Source organism: Lactuca virosa, chromosome 2 (assembly GCF_052849685.1).
Source record: "Lactuca virosa cultivar CGN04683 chromosome 2, Lactuca_virosa_CGN04683_v6, whole genome shotgun sequence".
NCBI lineage: Eukaryota > Viridiplantae > Streptophyta > Magnoliopsida > Asterales > Asteraceae > Lactuca > Lactuca virosa.
Genome location: NC_136427.1, coordinates 152,710,642 through 152,723,171, shown reverse-complemented (window position 1 = coordinate 152,723,171; position 12,530 = coordinate 152,710,642). Strand labels below are relative to the sequence as shown.

Below are 12,530 nucleotides of genomic sequence, written 5' to 3'. Positions count from 1 at the left end.
GTAAGGAGCCTTCCTCTTCTTTCCCTTTCCTTGGCCAATTGCCAACACAGGAGCAACTACAGTAGAGGGTGATGCAACAGATTTGTCCTTGAGGTTGCTCTCAGCTGTCCTCAGGAGCCCTTGAAGCTTACTTAGGGTGACCTCTTCCTTATTCATGTGGTAGGTCATTCTGAACTGGCTGTAGCAGGAAGGCAAGGAGTGGAGGATGATGTCGATAGCCAAATCCACATCAAACTTAACATTAAGTTTGAGAAGACGATCAACATATCTTTGCATTCTTTGCAAATGATCAGTTAGGGATTCTCCACTCCCCATCTTAGCGGTGATCATGTTGGTGATGATCTCATAGCGCTCTTGCCTCGCGCTCTGGTGGTACCTGTCCAGCAAATCTTGATGCATCTCATATGGATACATGTCCTCATAGGACTTTTGGAGTTCAAGGTTCATGGTGGCCAACATGATGCAATGAACCTTCGTTGCATCACGCTCGTGGGCCTCAAAGGCGGCCATCTCTTCAGGAGTAGCTTCTTCTGGGTTGATCCTTTCAAGCTTCTCGTCTAGGACATATTCTTTGTCCTCATAACGAGTTATCATGCGAATGTATCTCATCCACTCGTTGAAGTTCGAGCCATCAAATGTCACTTTTTGACACAGGTTCATCAACGAGAATGACCCAGAAGTGTTGTTGTTTGCGTTTGCGTTTGACATCTGAAATAGAAAGGAACAAAGTTTGATTAGAATGAATCCCTAATTAAACACCCACATGAGAAATTAGGGCTAGGATCCAACAACATTATTTACAACTTAGAAAAGGGATGCCGTAATCTAAAAGTAAATAATTTGAAGGTAAGTGAATGACGATTCACTAATTTTCACCATGAAAAACGAAAGAGGTTAAGTTTTAAATGTATTTGAAAATTCCTAGATTTCTTTTTGAGATTCATTGAACATTTCAATGGCATGTTTAAATCTCGATATGCACTTCAAATTTGCGACTGGGATGCCGAGGATCGCAAACAAGTTTGTGAATAACCATGCGAATCATCATGGTGCACTCAATGTCTTCATCACCTAATCAATGTGCTGGTTAGCCACACACGCTCCATTGATCTATGATAAGACTTCGAGCCACCCTTTGTCACCAATGTCAATCCCAAATTAGTGTGCTGGTTAACCACGCACGCTCCACTAACGTTTGACAGGGGTACAAAGTGTAATTCCATGGAATAGCATCATTTTTCACATTTTACCCTAAAGTAACTAAGAGTGGGAATTTGTAAAACAATGTAGTTACTTTAATATTTCCATTATACTTATAATGAGGAATTAAGTGCCCTATCCTATCCGTTCGGCTAACGACCCTCCACCAGTCAAGCAAGCGGTAGATGTGAGTGTACATCCATTAAGCGCCATTTTATAGGCAGCAACCTTATACCCACCTTATAGACTGACTTCGTGAATGAGGCCTACTAGCGATAAGACTAGCTTATTCTTATACATATATATAATAATTAATCTTATAATATCATAATTGTATAAGGGTGTATTTTAAAACATTTTAAAATACTAGTGTCTTTGTTGCATTTAAAATTTTCGAAAATTAGACAATTTAATTTAAAATTTTAAACACCAAAAATCTTTGATTTATTAATTATCAAAATTAAACAATTAATTTAAATTATTAAATCATGAAGGATTATCATAAAATTAAACAATTAATTTATCCTAATCCTTTTTATCCCCTAGATTTCGAAATTTATGGAAAGGATAATTCAAGATCTTCAATTATCTAGTTTAAACAATTAAGTTGATAATCACAAAGATGGCATTATCCAAATCCCTAAAATTTTGGGATCTTGTCTTGGGGGGCAAGGGATTTTCGAAATCCCTAGGGTTTCATAACCCTAATTTCGAAAATGTGAGGCTAGGCAAAAGGGTTTTAAGAACCCTATCAAAATCGCCAACTAGGGTTTTGCAACCCTAATTTGCGAAAATCATCAAGCCTTAGGGTTTACTTGCCATAAACCCTAATTTGTCAGATTCATAATATGTATCAAATCCAATTGAAAACAAAAAACCAAAGGCTCTGATACCACTGATAGGTTTTATACAAACAATCCTATGTGTGCATGCAACCCTAATTGGATCTATGTTTTCACTATAAGACATACAACTATATGAACACAAAATAAACCCTGGCATGCTTCTATTATTTTCGAAAATCATATAGAAGTGTAGTAGACATACCTTTGTTATTATATTGCAATAACAACTAGTTTCCTTGATCTCTCGAACTCTTGAAAGCAAGCACCACAATTGTAGTGCCTCTAATGGCTCACAAACACTTTGAAGCAAGAAGGCAATTAAGAGAGAGAGGGGAAGGATGCTAATTTCTGCCCTAGGGTTTCCCTTGGAATCAAGTGGCCTAAAATTGAAGCATAGGGCATCTATTTATACTGTAGGGTGCTAGGGTTTCAGTCTAAACCCTAATGGATAGCTTAGCCACCAAGCAGCCCAAGGAACCTTCTGGAATGAGGCCCTTGGACGAAAATATGATGATCCCTCATCATAATTTCGTTCTCCCTTAGTCCATTAGGTTTCCCAGCTCAAAACTCAACTATCACACATTTGACAGTTTATACCCCTTTATTTAATTAATCTCTTTTAGTCACCAAATTAATTCCTAATTAATTTATGACTAATACTAATTAAATAAATATGATTTCTCCTTTAATATATTATTCTTATAATATATTAATAAACCATAATATCTTCTCTCTCATATCAAATTACCTTGTCAAGTTGCTTTGGTGAAGGCAACCCAAAAGGACCATGCACACTCGGGTCAAGTACATACAAAATATAGTTACGGACTTAGACACTAATCCAACACTTCCAACTCGTCGAGTCCAAGCTCATCATCATAAGACTCGCCGAGTCACCCATGCGACTCGCCGAGTTACTACGTGACTCAAAGTCTAATCTCTAGCCTGACTCGCCGAGTCATCTCCCAGACTCGTCGAGTCCATACGTGCATTCCCAAAATCTCGAGACACAGAGCTGCTCCTTTGCTCCAAACAATAGATCGGGGTCTCTAGAGTCCATTAGCAACATAAAGTTGCTACCTTTACGTGCTTCTTGCCCCATAATACCAAAAACCAAGCTAGAAAGGGACTTAACTCTTGGGGAAAGGCTTTTGCATAGCAACCAAAAGGGCTTTCTGCATCTTTGATCCAAATAGAGCTCAGATCTGGAGTTTCAACTCCAGATCTAACTTATACACCAAGATCTCATCATATCATCTCCAAACAAGCCCTAAAACTTCCATGAAAATGGATCTAGAAAGGGGAAAGCCAAGGATAACGATTCATTACCTCCAAAACGACCTCCTGCTGAAGAGTAATCTGAATCTCCACAAATCTCCTTGATCCAAGCTTCTTGATCTTCAAGATCTCTTCACAAAACACTTAACAATGCTCCAATTTGCTTCCAATGGCTCTCACTCACGATTCTAGGGTTTTTGGGTCTCAAAGGGGGCTAAAGGAGCTGAGGGGAGGACATTAAGTCCTTTAAATAGGGTGCAACCCCGAAGATTAGGGTTTTTCCTCGACCAACACCGACTCGTCGAGTCCAGCCGCCGACTCGCCGAGTCAGGCCACTTAACCCCGTGCCACGCACCCGCTTCGACTCGACGAGTCAAGAGACCTACTCGCCGAGTCCCTTCCTTTATTTTCACTTAGCACCCTTCAACTTCTTGCTTCCGAACTTGGGATGTTACATTATTAAGGATGGCAGTCCATGTAACTGCTTTGAATTCTAAAATTTAGGGGCAAAACTACCTGCAATTAATATGATATGTTAAACAATAGTGTTATTGAAATATATGATTGATTTATTAATATACAAATGTTTATATTAATCTATTTCTTTTATTCTACATAGTTTAGTTGGAAAAATTAAGTCATATCCATAGAGGTCAAATAGTTAGTCTTGAAGCATAAGACTTTTGTAAAAGATAATTAAAAAAAAGCACAAACTATGCGTCTTAATTAAGATACAGATTACACACATACACATGTTTCTTATCGTCAGATGGATGAGTAGTGGTCGTGGTGGTGTCAATCATCATCACAGGAGAAAACCACCAAAAAAACATGGTCCGAAGAATAAGAAGGGTTAGAGGAGATCGTTCAGTTGAGTTTAAATAGTGGGGATGAGGTGTGTATGACTTAGATAATATAATTTTTTTTGATAGAAAATACAAAATAAAAGATAAGATGTCATTTTACCAAGCTTAACAAACCAAAACTAACAGTTATTAGTTACAGAATATATAGCTAAATCCACAATGAAACCTTCAAACATTTTTGCAAGTTGAATTATTTAACCTTAGTAAAAAAAAAATACTCCTTTCGTCCTATATTAATAGTCCATGTTTTTTTTGGTTTGTTCCAAAATAATAATCTACTTCTAAAAATAAACATATATTTTACCATAATATCCCTCATTATTACTTAAAATACCATACAATTAAATGCAACTATCATGAAATTAAATGCAACAAAATGGTAAGAATGTTATTTCATTTAATAAAGTTAATAGTAATTAATGTTTTCTTAATCCGTCTGTAGACAATTATTTTGAGACGAAGAGAGTACAAACGAGGACATTTTTACATTTTATTTTTTATTTTTTATAATTATATATAGATCACCCAAAATGGTTAGGAGGTGTCTAACCCAAAAAAGGAAGGGTTGGGACTTGGGAGCCCACTGGTCGAAACGGCGTCGTTAGTCTGGTGGAACTTAAACCCTCGTCTATCAGTACTCACCACTGCAATTACAGTGTGTTGCGTAGGTAACGCTGCTACGATACCTTGTTAGGGATTCAAATGCACGGGCAAATGATCTGAGGATCGAAATACATTGAATAATCCGAGCTGCTTTTCATATCTTTCGAGTTCAGTTGGTGTGAATTTTGAGATAAAGCCATCAAAATTCTGTTACACATAGGTCTAACTTAGTAAGAAAAAGATGAAAATGAAGATACATACACAATCCTTCCTACTGTTCGTCTTTTGTTCGATGTTGATTCTCAGATCTGCCGTTGTTCTATCAGAAGACCTTCTCGGAGTTGCTCCGCAAGGTGTAATTTCTACCCTTATGTTCGTGATTGTTGGTCGACTGAATGACTGTGTCGTTATTTTCAATTTTCAGTTTCCCCTTTCTTTTGTTGAACAGATGAGGAATACTACAAGGGATTATTTTCGTCAGGAACGATTAAATGCAAAGATGGATCTAAAACTTTCACAAAGACGCAACTTAATGACGACTTTTGTGATTGCTCTGATGGCACCGATGAACCAGGTCTGCTAGCCATTTCCCTGTTGAAAATTAAGTTTTTTTTGGCGAAATTCCCAACTTGAATAAGTTTGTAATCGTTCTTCACTGTAGTTTTATTTCTTAACGTTCATTGATTACTGTTTTTTATTCATTAGAAGTGACAAAGGCCACATGTTTCAAGTTAAGCAAACAACGTAACTGTTTAGAATAGAGATACTTGAGAACAATTTGCTTGATAGTTGATAGTAATTGCTTAGAATTAGAGACAACAGTAGGTGTGTTTTATCATAGTATTGTTGAGCAAACAAAGTGTTGCACAAAAACCTGAATATATATGCTTCCTTGCATTGATAAATTGTATACATAGGAAGCTAGGAGCCTTTGTTCAGGTTGTAATTACACTTTAATCTTTTGAGTGAGGGTCTCATTATAATGTTAAGCTACAAATACAATCTTGTTGCAGTGATAATAGTTTAAAATTTTGGCATTTCAGGAACATCAGCATGTCCTAATGGGAAATTCTATTGCCAAAACGCGGGCCATACCCCACTTTCTATATATTCTTCCAGGGTTAATGATGGAATATGCGGTAAAACCAAACTTTTATTCTTAATTATTACACACATATTAGATAATAGTGATATAATACTGATATCTGGTTACATTGAGCAGATTGCTGTGATGGAAGTGATGAATATAATGGTAAAATCAAATGCAAAAACACCTGTTGGGAAGCTGGAAAAGTAGCAAGAGACAGATTAAAGAAAAAGATTGCAACTTTTCATGAGGGTGTTGCTATAAGAAAACGTGAAGTTGAAGAAGCAAAAGTTTCAGTAGCAAAAGATGAAGCAGAGTTATCTAGGTTAAAGAATGAGGAGACTATTCTTAAAGGACTTGTTCAACAGCTCAAGGGTACTTCTGTAAATTCTCTTTCTAGTGTCTTCACATAATAATTTACTTTTATCTTTTTTTGTTTCCTTCAAATTTCTAGATCGCAAGGAACAAATAGAGAAAGCAGAGGAGAAAGAACGTATCCAGAAAGAACAAGAGGAGAAACTGAAAAAAGAAGCTGAAGAAGCAGCTTTGAAGGAACAAAAAGGTGAAGAAAAAGTGAATGCTGAAGAGCAAGAATCCAAAGAAAGTACTACCTCTGACAATGACAATGAGGTTAGAGAACAAAGAATCTTGATTTTTTTTTTTTTTGAAAAGTTCTCACATCTTGATCTTTTATTAGGATCCAAACAAGGGCTCTGTTGAATCTACACACAGTGATGATGATGGAAAGGATGCATCTCATGATAATATAGAAGAAGAGGTACATCATACATGATACATGTTATATTCATTTTGTTCATTTACTGATATATATATTTTTGTAATATTCAATTGTATTGAGATTTCCTCTCTTTGTATAGCATGTTGAAAAGAATGAGGAATCATCTCAACATGAACATGAACATGATCATCATCATGACCCTGAAAATAAGGTACCTTATTAATCAACTTAGGGGAATTAATTCCTTATTTCTATCTTTTATATAATTTGTGGGATTCCCTCTTTTTTTCTGGAAGAATTCCGTATATACCCTTATTAAACATCAAAAATATCATATTTGCTCAACTTAATTTCTAATTATCATGTTTACCCTTCATAAAACTTTAAAATATTGTATATGCCCTACTTAAACAACAAAATCTCAATGGTAATATCTAAATATTCTCCATCTACAACATGAAAATATCCTAATATAGTTAAAATTTTTAATTATTATAATAATTCTAAGATATAAAAAATGATTATAAACTATTAAAACCATTGTAAAAAAAGATTTAACAAGGGCATATATGTAATTATCCTTTTTTTTTTCAGGAAGAAGAAGCATCTGAAGATAATGAGTCATTATCAAGGGAAGAATTAGGTCGAACCATTGGTTCACGTTGGACAGGGAAAAAAACTGAGCATCATGATGATCATGATCATGATGATGATACACATGAGGAAGAATACAGTGGATATGATACAGAAACTGAGGAGGACCACCGTAACTATGATGAGGATGATGACACAGAAGATCATACAAATGATGTTGGAGATACATCACATGATGATGATTCTAGTAGCTCACACAAATATGATTCAGATGATGAAATTGACATGTCAGGTGCACAAATTGTTATTTTAATTTTGTTATTTGAATTTTGAATTTTGAATTTTGAATTTTTAAATGGTTAAGATATGGAAAGCACAAGCAACCCATCATGGTTGGAGAAGATTCAACAAACTGTGAAGAAATTTCTTCAATCTGTTAATCCATTTCAGACTCCAGTCGATACCTCTGGTAAAAAAATAAAAAAATAAAAAAATAAAAACCCTTTTTTTTTTTTGAAATTTGAAAATTTATTTATTTATTTAATTTTATGTGTTTTAGAGGCTGAAAGTGTACGAAAAGAATACGATGATGCAAGTGGGAAGTTGTCTAAAATACAATCAAGGATAACAAGTTTAACAAAAAAACTAGGACACGACTTTGGTAAAACTTTTTTACTTTTTTTTTTAAATAAAAAACTAAACCAAAAAAGTACATTATAAACCTTATATTTATCTTTGTTTGACATTACAGGACCAGAGAAGGAGTTTTATTCGTTATATGGTCACTGTTTTGAGATCAAAGAGAACAAGTTATTAAACTTTACTTTTTTTTTATTATTACTTTTTTCATTTTTCATTTTGCTGAATTTTGATTTTTTTAAATCACTTTAGGTATGTTTACAAAGTTTGTCCTTTTAAGGACGCCACCCAAGTGGAGGGGCACAGCACAACTACTTTAGGGTACTTTTTTTTTTTTTTTTTTTAAATTAATTAATTAGTTTTCACTGAAAAATTAAATTTCTCAAATGTTTTATTTCTTTTATTATATATAAATAATAGGCAATGGGAGAAATTTGATGAGTCATACAGAGTCATGCTCTTCTCAAATGGTGACAAATGCTGGAATGGACCTCAAAGAAGCTTAACTGTACTTATCTCAATATTTTAATCTTTACATTAATTAAAAAATTACAGAATTGCCCCTTTGAACATATGATATTTTCTCAACATTTTACAGGTGAGATTAAGATGTGGATCAAAAGTTGAAGTTGCTGATATAGATGAACCTAGCCGTTGCGAGTAAGCCCCCCCCCAAAAAATAATTTATTTATTTATTTTTATTGTGAATTGTGAAAAAAAAATTTAATTGCAGATACTCGGCATTATTAACTACTCCAGCCCTTTGTCAAGAAGGAAGACTCAAGGTACACATGTCTTTCATCATTTTGTCTGTGAAAAAGACGAAAATGCCCTTCTCATTGTAAAAGAATAACCTGAGAAAGATTGTATGGAATGTTTCAGGAGCTACAAGATAAATTAGAAGCAGTGATAATGGAACAACCACAAGGTCACGATGAGCTTTAAGTATTTCTCATACTATTTATTATGGAAAAAGCAAAAAAGAAAATGACCGATTTGTCCTTTTATTCCATTTTTGGGATGAACTCGCTAAATAGGATCAATACAACACTTCCATGAGATATATGGAGTGAGGCTTATAAGAATATAGTTGGTTTTTCGAGGGGACTAGAATTGGTAAAACTAGAACATTGATTCTATAGTAAGTTGTACCTCATGCATTGGAAGTTGAACCTTTCCATTTATGGAAAAGGGAACTGTATTTAGATAATCTTGAGAGGTAGATGAAGATGTGTTGGGGGACTGTGAATCCATTCTTTTGCCAAAAAAAATGCTCTTTAAAATGATGAATTAAATATGGATTGATCTTAATTTTCTGTTGTGGTTCTTTATTTTTCTATGCGAGAAATACCAATTTACTTACATTATTTATTTATTTATTTGTCATTACATTTTACTTTTATATCTTCATATTACAACATTGTACTTTGAAAAATCTATCGGTTTATGGGAATGTCATCCTTATACTAATCAATTTTCGTTGCCATGATTGAGTAGATTTTCAAGTACAATGTGCTAACAAGATTTTTTTTTGAAAGTATTTTTAAAAAACAATTACTCAATAAGAAACAAATTAAAAGCTATAACGTTGTAATAGAAAGAAATGAAAGTTGGATGTTATAATAAATAAATAAATGAAAGCATGTTTCTATGATCCAATTATGCGGATTATGATAAAAGAAAAAGACAAAAATAGTCATTCCCCTACTAACCACTCATTTCATAGGGCACTACAAAACAGGGACAGGGAGGTAGGGGCGAGCTTTAGAACCGGACTAGTTCGGAACCGAAACCGGTTTTCCTATATTATAAGAACTGGGAACTGGACCGCTAGTTTTAATTCCGGTCCCGGTTTTTCAGTTATTTTTCGAACTAGAACCAGTTGAAATGTTGTAGATGATATGTTATCTTCCGGAGCCTATAAATGATTCAATATTTAACCAAATTATGACTTTTTTACATTCTAAATTGAAGTACAAACATTAAATTGCATGATGAAAAAAGAATCAAGTAATTATTAGTGAGTTATACACATTTTAAAAGCGAGACAGATTCCAAAAAATAAAAACAAAATGCTGAAATAGAAAATACGCAGCATGATATGTCGTCTTCCCGAGTCTATAGTTGATTCAATATCTAACCAAAATATATGTTTGTACAATCTAAAATGAAGTACAAACACCAAATTACATAATTGAAAAAATTAAGTAATTACGACGTCATATGAATGTGTTATGCAAATTTAAAAAAACGGGACAGATTCAAATAAACAAAAAAATGTTGAAACAGAAAAAACGCAGTATCGATATTTTTTCTTTCGGGACATGTGTCTGATTCAGTATCTAACAAAAATATATGTTTGTATTGTAAAAAAAGAATTACAAACTCCAAATTAAATGTTGGAAAAAAAATCAGGTACTTCCGACTTCATATGAGTGAGTTATGCGCATTTTAGAAAACGGAAAAAATGTCAAACTGGTTCCGATTTTTAGAACAGGGATCGGTTTTCATAAAAATGGAGAACCGATAACTAGACCTTATTATCAATTCCGATTCCGGTTCAGTTCGGTTCCGATCTGGTTCCGATTCCGACAGTTCTAATGCTCATCCCTACAGGACCTTGTGAAATGGTAAAAAAGATATCACCATTTTTTTTTATAGCGGGGCTTGTGGGATGGATAGGCACTTGGAAACCTATGAAATGGATTCCTAACTTATGTATTTATGTATTACCACCTAATATTGATGTTCATTCTCCCAACAAACACTCGTTTAACACTAACATTGGTATTAATTGTTATGCCTACCACATTATCCGACTACTATATAAACAAAATAAAAATATACCATACTTCAAATCAAATCATTTACTTTCTTTTCTCATTATTATAAAAAATAAAAAATAGTCATCCAAAAAGTCTGAGAGAGGTGTCAACTATTAATGCATGTAGAGACGCTCTCATAGTAGAGATCCAAGAAAAAAGAAATAACCGAATAATATTAAGAAACTAGTTTTAAAACTCATGTATTATATGAGTTAATTTAAAAATAAAAATTAATATAAAAGTCAAAATATTAGAGAACTTAAAATTTATAAGAACATAAGAAAAATAATGAATTATTATAATGGAAATGTTTTTTATCTTTTAAATTTAAACAAATAATTTAAATAAATAAAATAAACTAATGAGCTTTAATTTTGGGAATTTTGAAATTAAAAGGTGAGTTCATTAATGAAATTGATATACATTTATTACAATTATTCAATTAAAATATTATGTGAAATTTAATAAAATAGAAAAACTCATAAAATGACATGTAGAAAAAAAATTAATTCAAAATAATCAAAAAATAACATTTGGCAAATTGAACGAGAGTGTGACAAATTCCAAAAAAACTTTCATTTATTAAAGAGGATAAATAAAATTTTAAGAACAAATGAAATCTAATGCCAATATAGACATCAGACAATTATGGATTTCTTGAATAGCAGAACCGTCTTAAAAATGTTAATAGGATTATGCAAAGTTTTATTGAGGGTAAAAAATCATTATATCTGCTGTCATTTCTAGACTCCTAATAATACAATTAGTTATTATATAGTTATTTCTTAATTAATGTAACAATTATTGCAATATAATATAAGTTTTCGTGGAACAAAATACAAAGTTATTACATCTAACAAAATATTCCAAAAATAAAATACACATGTCTATGTCTTCTTGCCCCCTAGGAAAATCTTGTCCACTTTACATGCCTAATACGATCAATCCAATCACCAATTTCTAGTAAAATAAGATGGAGCCTAACCATATGATCTTTAAAGTCCTCTGTTTAAAACACTTTGCATGCATTCCCTATGATTTCATTTCTCTTATTTTTCTTTCATTTGGAATGAATATGCCAACAACATAGTCCATAATGTGCATCAGGGAAAGCACACATAACAACTCACTCAACTGGTTTAGGCGTTTAACTTTATCATATATGATAACCTAAGCCCTTTAAATCACCGATTTCTCTATGGAGATTTGATAAAAACCACTTCCATGATCCCCTTTCCTCAATCTTCCCCATTCCATAAGCTAATAACAATATTCAGTCACTAGGAACAATGTTCCAAGTATTTCACTCTCAAGTGCCATTGTTTTTGTAACGAGTACTCATTGTAAGCTCATAACAAATTTTTGAATCTAAAAATGACACGACTTACAAAATAAATAATGTGATAACGAATTCTAAATAAGAACAGTTTAAATTGACTTTGGGCATCTATCTTGATATGTGTTATGGCGCCTTCATTTGCAGTTTATGACAATACATGGAAAGTTGCGTGAATGAGTTTTTCGGCAACCCATGCGAATGTAACACCCCGTTTGAAATAGAGTAATTAAATAATAAACCCGGAACCCCGAAATGTAAATTTATAATTTATATTATTTTATAATGACCCTAAAATCCATAATTATTTAGCGGGGTGTTGGTTCGGGGAGCCAAACAATATAATTTAGATCTTCGGGGGTTAAAGTGTAAGATCAGGGTTGGTTTAGTAAAGGTTTTCAGAAGCCAGGGGGTGCTTGGTAACTATTAGGACTTAATTTGAAAGGATCTTGGATGGCTGGGGCTAAGAGGGTAAATTAGGTGCCTAAGTTGAAAATAATTGGTCATGGAGGGGCCAT

At 33.4% G+C, this 12,530-nt stretch overlaps 1 protein-coding gene across 1 annotated transcript; it reads left to right on the top strand.

Moving 5' to 3' along the window:
• Positions 1 to 4,752: 4,752 nt before the first annotated feature.
• LOC145159624 (glucosidase 2 subunit beta-like) lies at positions 4,753 to 9,162 on the top strand. Its single transcript, XM_079078642.1, has 16 exons — positions 4,753 to 5,145; positions 5,241 to 5,366; positions 5,836 to 5,931; positions 6,015 to 6,254; positions 6,334 to 6,509; positions 6,577 to 6,657; positions 6,758 to 6,829; positions 7,213 to 7,504; positions 7,577 to 7,681; positions 7,772 to 7,873; positions 7,964 to 8,021; positions 8,104 to 8,172; positions 8,272 to 8,359; positions 8,450 to 8,511; positions 8,585 to 8,636; positions 8,734 to 9,162. The coding sequence occupies exons 1-16, from the start codon at positions 5,034 to 5,036 to the stop codon at positions 8,794 to 8,796; spliced, it is 1,794 nt and encodes a 597-aa protein (XP_078934768.1). The 5' UTR covers positions 4,753 to 5,033; the 3' UTR covers positions 8,797 to 9,162.
• The last annotated feature ends 3,368 nt before the right edge of the window (positions 9,163 to 12,530 follow it).